Source organism: Mycteria americana, chromosome 1 (assembly GCF_035582795.1).
Source record: "Mycteria americana isolate JAX WOST 10 ecotype Jacksonville Zoo and Gardens chromosome 1, USCA_MyAme_1.0, whole genome shotgun sequence".
NCBI classification, from domain to species: Eukaryota; Metazoa; Chordata; class Aves; order Ciconiiformes; family Ciconiidae; genus Mycteria; species Mycteria americana.
The window spans coordinates 2,209,675-2,228,428 of NC_134365.1; the positions used below are offsets into that span (position 1 = coordinate 2,209,675).

General features: G+C 48.1%; 1 protein-coding gene across 1 annotated transcript in view; it reads right to left on the reverse strand.

Annotated features, from left to right (window-relative positions):
- Positions 1–18,754, reverse strand: part of LOC142416285 (uncharacterized) — a 149,134-nt gene that overhangs the window by 42,306 nt on the left and 88,074 nt on the right. The window contains exons 41-58 of the mRNA XM_075515707.1: positions 18,596–18,655; positions 17,714–17,749; positions 16,515–16,595; positions 15,599–15,634; positions 14,998–15,042; positions 14,645–14,716; positions 13,920–13,955; positions 13,759–13,794; positions 12,133–12,174; positions 11,802–11,855; positions 10,403–10,441; positions 10,190–10,225; positions 9,157–9,291; positions 8,394–8,513; positions 6,819–6,947; positions 6,428–6,544; positions 1,123–1,200; positions 958–1,011 (exon numbers count right to left, since the gene is read on the reverse strand). Of these exons, the coding sequence (XP_075371822.1) occupies positions 958–1,011; positions 1,123–1,200; positions 6,428–6,544; positions 6,819–6,947; positions 8,394–8,513; positions 9,157–9,291; positions 10,190–10,225; positions 10,403–10,441; positions 11,802–11,855; positions 12,133–12,174; positions 13,759–13,794; positions 13,920–13,955; positions 14,645–14,716; positions 14,998–15,042; positions 15,599–15,634; positions 16,515–16,595; positions 17,714–17,749; positions 18,596–18,655 (1,206 nt within the window). The remainder of the gene's footprint in view (positions 1–957; positions 1,012–1,122; positions 1,201–6,427; positions 6,545–6,818; positions 6,948–8,393; positions 8,514–9,156; positions 9,292–10,189; positions 10,226–10,402; positions 10,442–11,801; positions 11,856–12,132; positions 12,175–13,758; positions 13,795–13,919; positions 13,956–14,644; positions 14,717–14,997; positions 15,043–15,598; positions 15,635–16,514; positions 16,596–17,713; positions 17,750–18,595; positions 18,656–18,754) is intronic.

The window sequence follows — 18,754 nt, forward strand, 5'->3', positions numbered from 1 at the left end:
TTGCCCCTAAGCCAGCGAAAAGACATCTCTGAGCAGCAAGGTGTTAGGCAGCAAGTGGAGAGGCTGGAGGCATCTCGTAGGGAAGCCGTGTGTTACCAGGGATTGTGAGACCCCCATCGAAGTGCCCCTGGCTGGATATAGGGTGGCCTCCAGGCTCCTTCTGATCTGCTCCAGCCTGGATGGGACATCTGAGAGTTGGTGCTGTCCATTGCATATGGGCTGCCAGGGTTCGTGAACCAAGAAATGCCTCAGTACCGGGCTTTTGGCAATGGCACAGATGTCCCACCTTAACCCTGTCCCTTTACGGAGGTCTATGAGAAGAGAGATGTTTTCTCATGGTATGGACAACCTCAGCTCAGTGCTGCCATTCCTCCTGAGAATGCAGGGTGAGAGTGACTCACCGCTTTCAAAGAAATTCATTCAAACTTAGGGGAAATCTGTTGTTCAGAATTTTTCATCCTTAACTCCTGGAAATAGGTCTGTCTTAAATTTTGTAAAAATCAGCTCTTTGCGCTTTCCGTTTCTGGCATATTGTGTTAAAGCTGGCAATGTAATTGTGCAGGTATGTCAGAGATGTATGCGTTTATAAACACACGCATATATTTGCACATTTAAACACACATACAAATATCTTCTGCGCTCTCAGGACACAAAACACCCTTCAGTTATGCTGCTTTCCCCATGAACCAGGTTATTATGTTCCCTCATCGATTAAATTTGATTTTCCCCACTTCTGTTTTCTGAGCATCACGTTTCCCTTGCCAGATACAGGGAGAACAATCTGCTCTGCCAAGAAAAACAGATTCTTCTGCGGCTGATTCTTGCTTTATTTATTAACATTTATCACTAACCTTTCACTTCCCCTCTACATTCATTATGACTTTGCACAAGTGGGCAGCCGGGGTTCCCCTTGTGTCCATGTGTTTGAAAAAACCCTTCTATGGGGTCTTCACTCACCACGGATCCCGATGGGGATTTCCGAGCTCCCGGGGCACCAGGGGGATGAACCCGTGATGCAGCGAAGAAGGAAGGGTCACCGCTTCCTCCTGGATCATGCCGTTGGCTCTGCTCTTGCACACAGGCCAGTCCGAAGCCACCGCAGCGAAACGGGGTCTTTACCGTGTGTCTCTCGTGCTCGGCAGATCTCCTGGCTCTAACGTGCCTTGGCAGTGCAGAGCCATCGTCTAAATCCACATTTTCCTGTGGAAAGGGAAACAGCATCCTGCTGAACAACTAATATTATATATATAGTAATAATAACATATATATTATTAGCACTGTGCAATTAATTTACTCCTATTTCAAAGAAATAAAAACCACCTAAAATATTGCAACTTTGAACTTTAAATGCCTCCCTGCACCAGCCATGTCTGGGTAACACACCTGCTATGCATTTGATTTACCCAGTACACCCGAATGGAATAACACAATATTAATGCCTATTAATGTCTACACATTAACCTGCCACTTGGTGATGTTTGCAGTGCTCATGATTTTGGCCAATATATAAAGTACACACAGTAAAACTTGTACAAATAGTTACTGGCCTGGATCACAAATTGTTTGTTCTTTTCCATATTAGCAACGGTAAATTATCTGCTTGCTGCTGTAAAAATTATAATATTCCTAGCTGGTGGATATCCCAGCGTACAGCAATTATTCCCCGAACCACACAGTGGAAGCACTGCAGTGTAGCTTTGGTGAATATTTTGATATGAAAGCAAAAAAGCAGTGAATTGATGAATTGATTTATAACAGAAGCAAGCTGGGCACCTCCTTGCACCCAAACCCCAACCCGGAGACCCGCCAGGAGCACATGAAGGAGAGGGAAAAAATCAGGATGGGGTGCAGTTATTTAGCACTATTCCCACATTTTTTGTTGCAGAAACAAAGACCTGGATTAATCTCATTTAATTTCACCTAGAAGTATGTGTTGAGACTTTCAGATGGTTAAAGTTAAGGGAAAGTAAATCCTAAATGAAGGACTTCCAAGAAATGCTGGTTAGTCCAGCTGTGGACATTACGCTGTCAGGTTTTCAGGGGTGATAGTCCTGTTTTGCTGGATTTTAACTAGCTGGATGATAGTCTCACCTAGTGGCTAATGAACCCAGGAAGTTTCTGACTCACCAAAATACGTAAGGAAAAAAAAAAAAATATTTTGGTCCAATTAAAATTGAAATTCTTTATTGAATCATGGCGAGGAGACAGGAGGAGGAATAAAAGACAGGTCAGGGATGTGGGACAGGCTAGAGAAACATCTCCCAGGCGTACACCGAGGTGATCTGGGTGGATGAGATCGCACCGTCAGGTGAGACCACGTGGGCGTTCCCATCCATCCTGCTGCTCTTTAGCACGGGTCCATGTTCAAGTTGCAGACACGTGAATAGCGTCACAAGGCGGCGGCGAGGCAAACCCACGGGTTGCCAAGACCTTGCCGAGGTTCTGAGGGCGACCCGTATGCACGCGATCTCATAAAGCTGCTGTTTACTGGGGTGGTGGGAAATTGCAGAGGGTAATAACTCTTCTTCATTCTGCAATTCCTCTGCAATTTTAGCAGTTTCCTGCTCTGAGATGCCAGCAATAAGGCACCTCAAAGAAAAGTAGGGAGGCTGCTGCTTTCTAAAGGAATGATTTACCGATGGCAGGTGGCAGTGTAAAAAAGAAAGGAAAAGAGAGAAGGGAGAAAAGGAGGAAAGGAACAGATAAAATTAGGACCGGAAAGAGAAAAATGGAAGTGAAAGGGGGAATAAAAAAAGTATTCCTGCGAAGAAAGAGGTACAGGAAAGAGAGAAATAGAAAAGGCCAAGAAGCTATCAGGTAGGAAAATTCAGTGACTATGGGTTTATCCACATGGAGACAACCAGAGGCATTTATCTGAATTAACTCTGAAAATGAGTAAGCTTAACTGGAGGGGATTTGGGAGATGGAGGCGGCAGGAATTGGCCAGTACGGTCTTGTAACGCCAAAGAAGCGGCTCATCCACAGAAAGAGTAACTGGCCACCGCTTCCTGCAGGGGCATGTGTACCTAGGCTCGTCCTCCCTCTCTATATCAGTTAATTCGCTTCCCCCATTAACTCCTGCCAGCCAGAAATTGCACCTCCGAGATTAAGCTCTTGGACTATTACAGGCTGTTTCTCTCTAGGGCCCCATGAACCTTTTAACAGGTAAAATTCATGATTACAGCTGCTGCTGACGGGAAAACAACCGGCTCTATTTTGCTCCCTTTGCATTACCCTCCGCTGAGTTCAGTCTGGCCGCGGGAGCTGACAGGGATGGGAGGATGCAGGAGCTGCAGGGAGGGAGGAGCTGCTCCTGTTTCCCTGCCTTTGGACCACCCTTTTCCCTCCTCTTGAGGATGAAGGGGATTTTATGCCAAATGCAACTGAGGAAAACACCCTAGGGTGCAGATCCTATTGTGCTGGGGGGGTTTGAAGTGCCCTAAAAAACTTGTGGCAGCTGTTCCACTTTTGCAAACGCCCCTACCAAAACACGGATCATCGGACACGAGAGCAGGAAGGGTGATGCCATCTGCCCGTCTTTCAAACAACTCTTCGTTTGATGGGGAATCCTCTAGGCTGAGATTCAGAAGAAGGTGTCTGGCAATACCGGGCTGCAGGATTACACCAATAATTATTGTCAAACACCGAGGTGCAGCATCACTGTTGGATGGCACTGATATGGCACGCACTAATCTATAGGGCTCTTGAACACCAGCCCCAACAGGGCAGGAGATCACCTCTATAAACCCAAAGTGCAAACTTTCCCCCAGCCCTGTGCTCTGCTCCTGATAACTCAGGCAGCGACAGACGGGGAATCGCTGTCTTGTCCCATCTCCCTCCGTCTGCTCCCGGGGTTAACCAGCTTGAGTTCTAATTTCCCATTTGAATTATAAGTTTTCAGTTTCCTCCCTCCAGCTCTCCTGCCTTTCACTGCAAGATTAAAGAGCCCTTTAACATGTGGTGTCTCCTCCCTGCAAAAGCTCTTCAATGCAGAAATCAAGTCATCTCAGGCACCCCGAGTTTGGCTAAAAAATGTCTGGTCTTAGGTCTCTCGTGATTAAATGAGCCTGGAAGCCAGATGGGAATCAGTTTTGTGGCTCTGCCCTGCATTTCCCATTGGGCTTTAAAAAAAACCGTGGCATCCCAAATGGGACATAGAAGAGTGCTTTTGGTCCTTGGGATGCAGGGATTCAATTAATTGCTTACACCCCTGATTACTGAAGACTGTTCTCCTTTCTGCCCAAATGTCACATTTGGCATAGCCACGCCATCCCTTTTCCTTCCCGGTGCCATGGCCACGGTGTCCGGGCACAAGGATGCATTTAGCTCCCAGACACCAAACAAACAGGGGTCACTCCTGTTTCATCGAGGAGGAAGATGCCATGTCTGTGGTGGGTTTGATTTATTAAATGACTCCACGCAGGGGCATGTGTGAAGCCTTGAGGAGTCTGCTCATAAAAGGCATCCAGCAGGGCTAAATTCCACAGTTTCAAATGGAGCCACAGATTCAGGACCCTCCCAGTTTCATGGTCTTCGGGTGCAGATCCATATGGACTGAGCTCTACCTGCTTTCAAGAGCGGACCACCAAAAAGCTCCCACCTCATCCAGGGTCCTTGCAGCCCAATCCCACAAGAAATGAGGGGGTTTGGGCTCCATCCTTTGTGCTACCAGGTCTCTCTCCAGTTTAACTATGCCCGGCCAAGGGAAATGACACATCCAGGAGGAGAAACAAAGCTGATGGATGCTCATGGCACAGGCCACCGTCTCCAGAGCTGCAGCTTACACACATACACGCGTGTGCGTGGGGTGTGTGTGCGTGTGTTTGTGCCGGGAGCCCTCTCGTGGCTGCTGTAACAAAGGTTGTTCCAGCTTCGTGATTCAGTGTGGTGTTAATTTGCGGAGCCAGCTGGGAGATGGCTAAAGCGATGGGAGCAGAAGCAAGTGTTCAGAAGAGTGCCTAAATCAGAGTGGGATTTCCTCCACCAGGGTCTCCCCACTTTGAGCTACAACCTCATTGCTATTCCTAGAAATATCCTTGCTAATGCTGTTCCTAGGAGTAACCGTGCCTGTAGCTGCAAGTAAACATCCAAGGGATTTTTCGCTTAGCTTTTTAAGGCTGTCTTTGAGTATTTTCAAAAAGAGCGTTCCCTCCATCACACCGGAGCACACCAGTATGCAAAGGCGTTAAAACAGCACTGGATGAATGTATTTTCCCTCTCTCCATCACTGGGGCTAGTGTCACTCAATGCATGGTGTTGGGGTAGGATCTCCCAGCTAGGCTGGACTGTGCACTTGTGGTTACAATGATGTTCAAACTGGAGAGTGTTGGGTTTGGTACATGGCAGTGGAGCAAGGTTTGGGCTCTTAGAAGAAAATGCATGCTGAAGAGGGCAGAGGAAAAAAAAAAAAGTGAAATGGGATGTTAGGGCTCAGACAACCACACTTCAGCAAAACCACAACTTATTGCCCATCAGCTGAGCTGCGATCACTGCTTCTACCAGCCTGGATGCACCCTCCAACTTGGCTGAAAATGATATAATGTGTCTTAGAGGGTATGTACACATGCACTTGTAAAGCAGCTCTAGCTCCTGGCTATAGAAGAAACCTCTCTCTTTGCTACTGCCCCTCAGCTGAGGTGCAGTAACAAACCACTTCAACTTTTTAACAGGCAAATGTCTTGCAGACCTTGAAGGAAGAGGTAAGGTGAGTCACCCCGCATCATTTTTCCTCTGGGACAGTCACCTTGGCTCAGCTGACCCATAAAGGCTTGTTACATTACAATTTGCTCTTGTCTGTGAGCCCTTAAAAAGGAGGAAGTCCCCAAATTCCTGCTCACACCCCAAAATCCTCCTCTTTTAGGGAGTCAGACTCTGCACTCCAGAGCTAGGCTCAGGAGGGTGCATACCAGGGTCTAAAAGACTAATGCTGTGCAGGGAAACTAAGGGCCTGTGGACTATTCTGAGACATCTGTGAAAAGTAAGAAGGAAAGGAAATATCTTGTCAGGGTCATATCTTAAATTCACTGTCTGGGGTCTGCACTGTCCCTGGAGTATTAAAAGTCTGATTTTAAAAAGTATTGAGAATCGACTATTCAATCAACCAAGCCCCAAAGAATAGGATGGATGCTGAGGCCAGATGGATTCAGATTAGAAAGAGATTGTCCATTTTTACCCCAACAAAGTGGGTAATTAATGAACAAAACATTTGCCAAGGGCTCTGGGGGGTTCCCACTTCCCTGCCTGTATGCAGAGGACAAGGTTGGCCACCAGCCTCCCACCCAGGTCCCATGTCCGAGCAGCGATCTCCTCTGAGGATGTGGGGGACCTGTCCCAGGACTCAGAGCACTGGGTGGGAGATGTGCATCCCAGTCCCTTCCAGTCTATCACTTATCTCCACGCTGGTCCAGCACTGCTGGGGAAGACGTACATGGCTGGTGTCCTGCTGTGGTTGTCCTTCCACCCTCTCCTCCCAGGACTCGGGAAGCTCCGTGGACTGGCTTCCTTGAAGATCATCTTCTGGGTGTGGTGGGGGCACAGCCAAGCTCTGCAGAGGGTGGTAGATAAGCGACAACACAGTCTCACTAATTACCAGTGTGGAAAATGGAAAGCAAGACCCTTTTCTGGGCTCTGACACTGATTCATGCAGACATCCTTACCCTTTCTCTAACTTAGCTTTTCACTTCAGTAAAATAGGGGCAAAACTCACAGAATTGCAAGGATTTGTCCAATCAAGCTTTGAGAAATGTAACCACTTTGCATCTACTAAATAAGCACAAACAAAAAAGTAATTAAAAGTCCCTGAAGAGGCATTTACATACACTGCTGAGAGAAGTGTTTGTCCCTCTTGAGTCTCTCTCCTTTCTTCTTTCCTCAGATGTTTTCTCCAAGTACTCAGGAGGGTTTCCTAGGGGCTGGTACTCAGGTTCAGAACCACCAGCAGATGGACCCTGTGGAGACCAAAGAAAGTTACTGCTTTTCGTAAGTCAAGACATCATCCACAATACACTGCTTTTTCAACCCTGCCATTTATTCAATAGCATGCTCAGAGACAGCAGGACGAGGCTGGAGAGCCAAGGTGCCAAGACCTCTCTTGTACCTTACTTGGGAAGTGCCAACGAGGATGGGCTGGGGCAGCCTGCAAGGATCCCTGGTGGGTTGGAGGGCTGCTTTGACCCCTTCACTCCCAACTCTCTGGTTGAAGTCCAGCCCAGACTGGCCCAGATGAGCAGAGAGGTCCCCAACCCTTTCTGCCAGATTGGGTTGGGCTCCCAAAGCCCAACAGAGACAGCTTTGGTGTCTCTGTACCTCAAATCCCAGCATTGCTGGCTTGAGGGTTGCTGACACACACCCAGTTTGTGTCTCTTGGTGCAAACACGTCTACTGGTGAGCACTTCACCCCCTCTCAAGCCCCTAAAATGCTATCATCCAGCTTGCAATGTTCCAGAAAAATATGTCTCACCCGAGATCACAGCAAGAGCCTAGAGCTGAGAGGGGATGAGCCTGTCTCACCCTGTCTAAGTGCCTGAGCAACTGGGTCATCGTTGAACCAACCACAGAGGAAGATAAAATCATCAGGAGCTGGCTCCAAACACCCCCGCAGCTCTTGTGCTCCAGTTAGAGACAACATTTCCTACCAGTGACCAACAAGGGTTTATGGAGAGTGAGTCACTTCTTGGTTGTCATAAAAAGAGGATGAGAAAAGCCCCACCGCAGCTGCAGGCACTATTTCCTGGACTATCCCTTATCAGGACTGTCTAGTATGGGCAAATTAACATCCGTGACTCCTCCAGCAGCTATGAAGGGTGACCTGGATACAGCCCTCTGATGTTATTCCTGGAGGTGTGCTGTATCACACTGGAAATTGGATCCAGCGTGGAGATTAAGCCTTAACATTGCTAATAAATTCCTAATGCCCCTAACACAAGCTATCTGTTACAATTGCAAAGGATGCAGGTGACTAGATTATGCCTAGCAATTAGCCTGGGTACTCAAGCAAACAAGGGCTGTGGAGTCATGGCAGGGACTCCTCTCTTGGGCAATCTCAACCCAATCTGACAGCAGGATTGGATCCATCTCTACTGGGGCAGGAGAGATGCACCTAGATTACAGCTTCCGAGTAAGAAGTTGCAGGGTGAGTTCAACAGATAACCAGAATGGGGATGGCTTGAAACCAGCCCAACCTGTGCTGGTTTTTGCTCAGAAGACAAGAAGGATGGAGAGGAAGGGAGGAGAAGGATCAGCAGGAGGCATCACTGGAGCACAGACTGGGAGCTCACAGGCAGCCAGTACACATCGGATGTGCAATCTCTTAATATTATTGCTGCAGCAGACCAGATGGACAGGAGCACAGATCTACATAACTATAGTCCATCTGCTCCGCTGTTTATTTTCACCTTTGGGAGTCCTCCAGACATCGGCACACTAAGCTGAACCTCCACCTCCAGGCTCTGTGCTTCTTCTGTCACCTCCGTGCTGGCCAGGGCATCATGAGAAGTATCAAACACCCGTGAATCCTGCAACATCAAAAAAAGTGAGTCGAGGTGGCCGAGACGAACCTGAGCTCCCAGGAACCACACATGCGAGGAGCTGGATCCTGACACATTATTTCTGCCCACTGTCTTGTCTCTCCAGCATGCTCTGTCCCACCTGCTGGCCTTCCCAAACCAGAATGGACTGAGTAGCCAGCAATTCCCTGATGGTCACCTCCCAGCCTTCTGCCAAGCTAGTCCTGCTTCCCTGGGACCCTTCTTGGTTTTGAGGCTGCCCTCATGATCGCTTCTCGTGCTTTCAGCTGCTTGGCTCCCCTCGCACACCCACCACTCCAGCAACCCCCAGCCCTCAAAGGGCACAAGTAGGCTGATGGCTTTGGAGGATGACTTCTAGCTACCTCCATCAACAAGAAGGGTTGACCGATTCCTTTATTTCCACTGAAAGAAAGCATGCATTGCAATCCCATCAGTTTAAGCTGAAGATCCAAGATCCTGGTGCAAGCCATTAGCCTCTTCCAGCTTAACTGTTTCTTACAGTGGCTGCAAGTCACCATAACCTCCCTGATGACAGAGGTAACCCTGAAGCCTTCAATGATTCATTTCTGTTTCTCTCTCATTTCCTTCCAGGTCTGTCTGCCCCCTGAGGATGACAGATGACAACACTCACGCCATGCTTGGTGGCATGCAGAGGTACCTGCTTTCTCCTGGAGGTCTTGCTTGTCCTGGAGCCACCCAGCTGCCGCACCAGCCCGTCCAGCCCGTCCCGCAAGAGCGCGTTGGAGAGGTCCTTCAGCAGTGCCAGCTGCAACCGATGGAGACCATTAAGGCAGTAGTCCAGTGCCACCCTCCTGTTCCTGACAGGAAGGTGTTCCATGACAGTGCAAGTGCAGCCACCCCGAAACAATGTCCCATGCATTTCCAGTGGGGCTCACAGGGCACCTGGTGAAGTGATGTGTCCCGACAGCCAATGGATGATTTAAATACAGGTGTCTATGGTTTGGGCATCTAAGAGCTGATCGATGGTCCTTATGTGGTAGCTCAACCCATCCTAAGTAAAACCCCTACATTTGAGCAGATCAGTCAGTCCCTCACCTCCCTCGGTCACATCTCCAGAGCTTACAGAAAGGAGCTGAAGGTAACGAGCACAACTATAAGTACCTGCCTGGTAGACACTAAAAGCTGAGCCTCATCACACTTCCTGAGCTTGATGACAACCTTGAAAGTGGAGAGGGAGGCCACCAGTCTAGCACGGCTGTATTACACAGTGATTATTCACTATTATTTGTGTTATGAGCTAAGGAACAACCCAAACTGGACTTTGCACTGAACAGGACACACAGCATGGCCAGAGCACCCAGAGGGCTGTGTGGGTTTCCTCTGGCTGGCTGTGCAGACCCAGTGTTGAAGTACAAGCCAACCCAGGTGGTAGCACCAAGCTCTGAATGGGTATTTGCCAAGTCTCAATGTGACATGGGCCTCAAAGCCACCATCCATCCCATGACATAGCAGCAGAAAAGCTGTCCAAGAAGCATTTAAATATCCATGGTAAGCTGTAAAAGGAAATGTAATAACCCTGTTTTCTTGTGAGTGCCAGTGCTGGACCTGGGGGAGCATACAGAGTCTCCAGAAGGCCAGAGGGAAGAGATGACGAAGCTTAATTACAATCACCTTGGCAGAAGGAAGGTCAAAGCGTTACCTACCTTGATACCATTTGCTTCAAAAAGCCTCTCCAGATCCTGCAAGAGGAAAGAAGGTTCAGAACTTCTCGTCCTCTCTCCTCCAGCCCAGGAAGCTGGTCCTGCATGTGGCAGTGGCTAAGCCTGGGGGCACACATCGTGTCCCCTCTGCCATCTCAACCCCAGGCAGAGAGGGAGGTCTTTCCAACATTAATATGCTCTATAATTTTTATTTACCTTCATTTCCACTCCTTTGCCTGGTGGACCGGGTTCTCCCTTCAAATGAACAAGAACAACTCATTAATTAAGTTATTATTCCGATAAGCAGCAAGAAGAGGAGCTCTGAGGAGGGACAAGAGTCACATATCTCTGGCCCTTACTCTGCTACCAGCCTGCTCAGTGACCCCAGACAAATCCTCGTCGGCTCAGAGAGGGGGGTTGAATCCCACCCTGCTCAATGGGCTCCTTCACTCCTCCATTGGACACAGCTGCTGGCTGCATTTCGTAGGGCAGGCCTGGACCAGAGCCAGACATGAACATCATCAAAGCGGGATTCGGATCAGAGCTTTGCATCATCCCCTTCTCCATTTCTTGGCAATGCACAATGTGTGAAGAAGCAAAGGTTTCTGAGGCCTCCTCAATGCTGCTGATACTGTCACTGCTGTGACAGCTGTGCAGAGGTAGCAGCAAGGAGGAGGATGGGCAAGGTGCCCCCATGGTTGATGGTCCCTTCTGGAGGTGGCTGTGGTCCTGGTGGCCCTCCGTACTGCCACACACAGTCCAGGTCAAATATCTCCAATAGGTTGGACTCCCAACAACAAGTCCCATGCATGGGCTGTCCGTCTCTTCTTGCCCAGCATGGTGTGGCTTTCCAGGTGAGTGATCCTGGGCCACCGTTGCGAATGAAACGATGGATGAGCTGCAAAGGCTTGGAAAGTCCAGTGGTGGGGCGAGGAACATCTGCTGAGGTGGGGACTGACCTGCCTCTCTGACGGGCTTCATTTCACTGAAATCTGGTTTCTGTATCGACAGATTCCGGTGGAATGAAGGGCGCCAGGAAGGCCCTGACAGCGCTGCATCTCCATGCCAAGGTGTGCTTTGGGGGTGCACTAGCTGAACTGGGTACATCTGAGGCACAGCCCATGCATGTCACCTGGATGAGTCCTTGCCTTTGCAAAGCCCTGGATCATGTGCTGATCAGGAGATCCACCTGTACTCGCTGATGCTGCCTTCTGTGGCATTTTCCTCTCCATTATGTGAAGGAGTTGGTCCCACCTCTAAAAATCTCCAGATGTGTGTGGTATCAGAAACCTTTTCTCCTTCCATCACTTTCTGATATGCTCTTCAACTTGCAGGGGGGAAAGAAAGGAAGGAGACATCCCTGAACGTTTTAGAAATTTATCTTGTCTGGCTCCTGAACTTCTTCCTGCCTAAATGTTGTGTATCTGCTTAATCAAGTTGTAGGACTACAGCATCACTGTGACCACAAGTTTACGAGCCCAGCTCAGAAACTCTGCTTTGAAAGCCCAATCTTTTGTGGGGGTCAGAAGAGATCTGAGATGGGTGCTCTTCCCCCTCTGGCTAGCCCAACACAATAGCACCAACACAAAGATGCCTCCACGTATTTGGGACATACCTTTGGGCCTGGAGGACCTCTTTCACCTTTCAAGCCATCCTTTCCGCGATCCCCCTGTAAGCCAGCAGGAACGTGTTAGTTCTTCATCCCCATTAAAATTCCCAGTGGAGATGCTGGTTTCATCATGCATTGTGGTATTTCTTGCATACTGGCCCCAGACTAACAACATCTTTTCCACATGGACCAACCAGCCTTTTCTTGTAACTATCTCATTGATTCACCAAATTAAGTTAAATTTGGAGCAACTCTGCTCTTCACTTGAAACATGCTGCTTAAGTAATCACATATTCAGCTTCAACACACATCTTCTCCAGCAAGGAGGAGATCTTACCTTGTCGCCTTTCAGGGTGATGGTGTTCTCCAGAGAAGACATCTGCAAAAAAAAATGGAAGAAACCTTGCTCACAACGTGAATGATGATGCCTTTGACACAAGCTCTCACCTTCATGCGTCTTTTATTCCCGTTAGCCCTTATCCATGGGCACAGAGCCAGCTGCTTTCTCCCAAATCAGCCAGCAACCTAAACCTGCTATGTTTGGACTCAAACTAAGAGGGAGCTGGTGCAGCATCTTTGCTCTCACAGGTAGGAGGTTCAGCATGGCTGTGATGTTGGTGTCAACATCTGCATTTCAATGAAGTCCCTCTCAAAGGGAACTGGGGTCACACAGACACCACTTCCCTGCTGCTCAGGACATTGCTTGGGTCCCTCTCTCACAGGGGCATTTAGTGGGATATTTGAGTAGCCAGTTGGGCAACTGCATGAGTGAGAACAAGCCTTTTGAACCCTAAGACCACCTGGCTGGGTGATGGAGCGAGATGGTTATGCATTAGCAGAGGAGAATCTTGCCATACCCTGGAGCAATAAGGCTCTTCCCAGTTTTGAAGGGAAGAGGGGGTGCTTGATATCCCCAAGTCCCACTCCCAAACATACCAGAGTCCAAGTAGTGCAGAACACATGAGAGAAGTGAACAGGAGCCCCAGTAGATAACAACATCTGAAAATGGGGCTGGAACCACAAAATGGGGTGGTTTCAAACAGCATGTTGGTAGGGTTGGGAGCAGAGAGCTGAGATATACGGAGAGAGGCATCCATCACCAGAAGGCAATGACTCCTTGCTCCTGGCTCGTCCTGAGTTCTGAAGTGGGCAGAAACCACTGTTTTGTACAGGAATAACACTGCTGAAGGTGCTTGGTAGCATTTTGCCCACTTTGAAGCAGCCTCTTACTCAGATCCTGCCAATTCCTCATCCTTAGGGATGGAAGATAAAGTCTAGCATAGCTCTCCCAAGAGGCTGTGGCTCCCAGTCCTAAGGCAGTGGTTCTTTTTTGAACTGTAGTGGCTTTACCTCCACTGAAGCCAACAGGGTGAAAAAATGCCTCCTTGCACATTCATGTACTGAAACACCTTCCCGATCATCTAAATGACCTTTCAAAATCTCTTCCAGCCTAATTTTTGATGAACCTGGGTTGAGTTGCTTGCTATTCATCTAACCCAACTTGAAGTGAGGCCTCTTATCCAAAGGAAAACTCCGTGCAAAGGCACAGGAGAGTCCTTGAGCATGAGTCACCCCATCTGCCTAAGCCACCTTTCCTAGGAGGCATCCATCTGTCTGCCTTGACTATAGAAGGAGCCCAGATGCCTTGATTACACAACAGGTAGTGATTAAAGGTATCAGATGGGTTCATAGCTAGCTTTTAGTCTCTTCTGTGTCACAGTCGTCTTGCAGCATCAATAACAAGCCATTTGGGGTGGGATTCATATATATATCTGTAGAGGAGCTAGCTGCACTACTTTGTACCTTTGATAAGGCTAGGAGGGAAATCCACTCTACAACATGCACTGTTGAAAGCAGTAAGTTCTGGCAATGTGTCCTCCATGGTACCCAGGATTCATGATAGATCTCAATATATCCCTTCCCTGAACAAACGTGTAAGTCAACAGAAGTAGGCGTTACTCACAATGCTTCCAGGAGTCCCAGGCAGCCCAGGCTCACCCTATGAAGATACAACACCACCATACCCCCACCCCCCAAAAAATAGTGAGTGGTGCAATTCAACACTTTAGTCCCCAAACAGACTCCCTCTCATGCAAGGTTATAAATGGGAATGTGCAAACCTACAGATTCGCCCTTGTCTCCCTTCTCTCCAGTGATTCCCTAGAAGGTGGAGAGAGAGGCAGGATGAGAACAAGCCATGGTAGGGGAGGAGGTCTCAGCAGTCTCCCCTCTTCTTGCCAGCTCAACATCCGACGGACTAACAAGCCCATCTCCGAGCAGCTGAGCTAATGAAATCCAGATTTCAACATCTCTCCTGCGGAGGAGTTCTCTGATATTTAATAAGGGGTGAGGTTATTAGCCTCTTCCACAGTGGGTAGGCTCATTAAGGACTTTCCCCTAGTCAGCTGCTCAGCTGCACAAAGTTTGTAGAAACACCATGTCTTTGAGGCCTCTGACAATGTAGCTGATCTTCGCCAGTGTTTTCCAAAGCTATTAGAGGAAGATCAGACAGACAGAGCCTAAGTGCATCGTTTCCTTTCCTCACCAGACTGAGACAGTGTTAAGCATTTTGTTTCCAGCAGCGTGGGGCTGGGCAAGTTTTTGCACTCAGAAACCAAGTTAAATAGCACAGTCCTGCTATTTAACTTGTGCTCTAGCTAATCAAATAAGAAGGGAGAAACAGCCCTAATCTTCCCTTTGAAGAGGAGACCGCCTCCTCAGGAAAGAGGGAGGGAGCTTTCTATGCCTCACAGAATGTAAGGCAGAAAAAAATACGCTTGTTTCTTTGATTGGCATTGCACTATCCCAAGTCCTCCCTCTCTCAACTGCTCCTTTAGGGATTGCCTTACATCCTTTCCAGGTTGTCCTGTATCGCCTTTCATTCCTTGCTCTCCAGGCCGTCCTGGGAGTCCAGGCGGACCCTGCAAGAAAGGATTCGGAGAAGCAATCAGCAATCATTTTTGAGCACATCCAGCAGGTCAAAAAAGTAAAACAAACAAGGAAAATGCTACCCCTCTATGATTTTTCCACTCAGGAAAGAAATATTTGCACATGGACGTTTTTAAGTGGGGACTCTCATTGGGCTGCAGAAGGAAGTTGTCCCCTCCTGCACAGACCAGGCGTGCCTGGGCAGCAGCAGAGCAGCCTCCCCTGACGCCCCACCACTCACCTGGCAGAAAATTACAATAATAACAATTATTACCCTGATTCCTCTCTCTCCTGGTTCTCCAGGGACACCAGCTTCTCCCTAAAAGAGAGGAGTAGGAGCTTCTAAAAGCTTTTTTGGCCTTTCTTTTTCAGCCTTTAGCTTTGGAAGATGAAACCAAAGCTAAAATAAGAGAAAGAAAAACCAAGGGCGAGATGAAGAGAATTCTTCATAGTCTCATTCAACCTAAGAACAAGTAAACAGGAAATAAATTGAGCAGGGGTCAGCTTCAAAACAAATCAAAGGGTGTCATTTTCCAGCTGCTGCTTAACTAACCTGTGCAATGCCTTGCCCAGAGGGTTTGAAGGTGTTAAAGATTTATGTGGGGTGACTAAATTCATGGAAGCAAAGTCTACCAAGACCTATCAAACCCACAAGACATCACCTCTCACACAGGGCATCCTGCTTTTGCATTGTTCCCAGGACCTCCAGGGAAGTTGGTCACTCTTGGAAGTGAGATGCTGGGATGGACAGACCTCCACTCTAACTCAGTGCAGCGCTTCTCCTACGCTGCTGTACCCAGAGCTCCAGCTGTGAGTGAGCCTGCTGTGTTTGGTACCTATGTAACTCTGGAAGGTGTGGGCTGCCCGTTGATTACCTTGGTCCCAGAGGTGCCTTTCTTCCCTGGTTCTCCCTACAACACAATGCAAAAAGTGCTAGGTTACAACCTGTGACCAAGTTTTTTACTCTAATTTCCTACTCGGGTTAAAAGCTCTTACTTTGAAATCACCGGTGACTCTGAAGTCAGGGGTGTTGGGCAGCAGTGCCTCAGGATGAGAAACACGGCCGTTTATTTTTTTTCAGGCCTTCCCTTGGTGATTCTATTCCACTTGATGTTCTGGGATCAACTCAGCCCTTTGAACTGAAGTCTTCACTGACTGTGGTTAGAAGAAGCTTCCCTGAAGCCAGTTACGATGCTTTTCTGAGGGACCACCTTGTTTGATTGTAAGAGGGAACTATTATGCCCTAAAAACAAAAGCAAGCCCTTCAGGGCTGGTGTGACTGCACACCGTGCTAGTTCCCTGTACGTCAGACAGATGAGACTCAATGATGAAAGAGTCTGATGTTGAATAAAAAATAAGAAATGCCGTGCCCAGGCAGTGTAATGCAAACACCATGGTGCCACACACTTGTTCCACCTGGACCAAGGGTAAAGAGTACTGCCCCGAAACATAGCCTAAAGCATGCCCTAATGACAACCTGCAAAGGATCTACCTCTTCACTTGCAATGAAAGAGCGGACAGAGCAAATGAGAAGTTAGATCCCTTGATGAGCAAACCATCATGCCTAATTAAAGGCAGTTTGTCCAGTCTCATTTGTTGACCACTGTTGTGCTGAGACCGTCTCTTCCCCAACTAGGCTTGTATAACATGCATGTTTCTGACTGGTCCCATCTTGTCACTTGTTCCTACTTGCTACTGCAAGGGCACAACCTGGAGTTGTTAGCTTGGTACAGAGTGGTGTACCAAGGGGTTCAGCATGACCATCTGACTGGATTGTTAGCTTCTACTTACATCTTTACCTCTTAGACCGGTCTCGCCTGGTTTCCCAGGTAATCCTGGTTCACCTTTCTCTCCCTTCAGACCTCTATCTCCCTAAAGATAACAAGACTGTTGTTACATTCCTCTTCTGCATTTCATAGTCCTCACATTTTAGACATTGCGGGGCATATTCAGACAGCATGCCAGGCCCCATGGCCATGCAATTGCTTCCACACTCCTGGCTGAAGCTGGGGCTCAGAGCATCTACCCTGTGCTAGGAAGGGCTGTGCTTATAGCATTTGCTTAGCAGGCTAGGCTGGAAAGCATCCGTCTCTAATGGAGTCCATCCAGACTCCACGATCAGCCTTGGCAGACACTACAGGAGAGACTCTTCTGAAGTTCTCCACCTCCAGGAAGTTTTGCAGCTCCAATGAAGTGGCCCATTAGCAGAGACCCAGGAGATGGGTCCGGTCTTGAGACTGTGGCGTGGACACAGGGTCAGTTCCTGTTTTAACTTCTATTCCCATGTAAAATCAGTTGAGCTCTCATGGATGGGTACTTATGCATCTGCTCTGCTTGAAGTTTGTACAACAGAGACCTTCCTCGCCACTCAACCACCTCACCATGCCTTCTCCCAACCCAAAATATCTCTTGCTGCCTTCTCCACTTTGCAACTGCATTAACACATCTTGTTAACACATCCTGTCTTGGATGCATCTCATTTATCTCTTTTGACATCCAATTTCTCCATGCTCATGAAGCTGATCCAGCCTAAATATTCTGTTCACTGGACTATGTATCATGCTGTAACATTTCCCAAATCCATACGCTCCTTCAGCCAAGCCTGGGGAGCAATGCTGTTTAAGAAATGTACCGGCGAGACAGATTCACTGAACAAACACCACATTTGGGATGTTTTCCAGACCTCTCTTGACCAGTGTTGAACCTTTGCTAGGAGGACTCCTACAAGCCAGGATTTGCAGATTTTTTTAAAGCCTCATTAAAGATGCAAGAGGATTTTTTCATTGTTTTTCTATGCAGGGCTCTGCGTGTCATATGGAGACTCCAGCAAAGCAGAATTTGTTCAGACCTTTCAGCTTTTGAACACTCCCCATGTTTTGACACTAGCCCCACGGCAAAGATAAAACCCCACTGACTCCAGATGCTTTGGGTGACACAGACATCAGTCATGAGACAGTGCTTTATGTGTTGCAATGGCTGCATAGACTCACCTTCTGACCTGGTTTGCCAGACAAACCTACATTTCCCTGCAGAAATACAGACCGTTAATCACATGGCAAGAATGATATAGGTAGAATAATTTCAAGTGAGGGTCTTCTGTTGTATCTAAAGGGTGTAAACCCCAGACTCGGTGCTGCAAAGCTGCTCTTTGATTGCAGGTATTAGCAGCTGAAACAGTGTAGTAAAATGCAGAGAAGGGGAAAACAGATGGTGTCCTAAGAGAAGAGGGGTTGCTGTAAGCACACCCTGTCTAGATGTATCTGTCTTCCCCACTTTTGAGGCCAGTAATAATTTGATGACTAGCTTTGACAGAGGGGTGGGGACCACAAAGATGTTAGGTTTTGCAAGTTTTTGTTGGTTTAAAATGAAAGGGACTATTAATATCCACGTAGGAGGGAACGCTGAGGCATTAACCCAACCCTTACTAGACGTCAGTGAACTCATGTGGGAGTCATCAGAAGCCTGCACCTTCTTAGACACAAAAATCAGGAAGATAAAGGCCAAGTTCACTTTCAGGACACAAAGCCATTGGAAATGGGGCTTCCTTGGCTTTGTAGAACTACCAGTTGAGCATTGACTTTCTGTGCTTTCTTCCAGAGTCATGAGCAATCCTCTCTCTGCGCTTTGGAGGAGCCCCCCTTTGCACCTGACTGTGGAAGACAATGCTAACTACCCCATCACACAAGACCACCACGGGATCACCAACCACAGGGTGACAGCCCAGCTCCTTGTCACCACCCCAGTATTAATTTCCTCTGGGGTGAAGGCCAGCAAATTCACGTGCTTGGAGACGACAGAGATTTTGTCTCTGAATCTCCTGATTTGCCTCCTTAGCCCTCCCCTTTCCACATCCAGCGTATTGCCCCACTCACCCTATCACCCGGGTCTCCCTTTAGCCCAGGTTGACCAGGAATGCCGAAACCTGGACTTCCCTGCAAAAATCAATGATGATGCATGTCTCAGTGTAATGCTTGGGGAACTTTTCCTCTCTGCAACTCTATGTATGACAGAGACACAGCTAGGGCTAAACC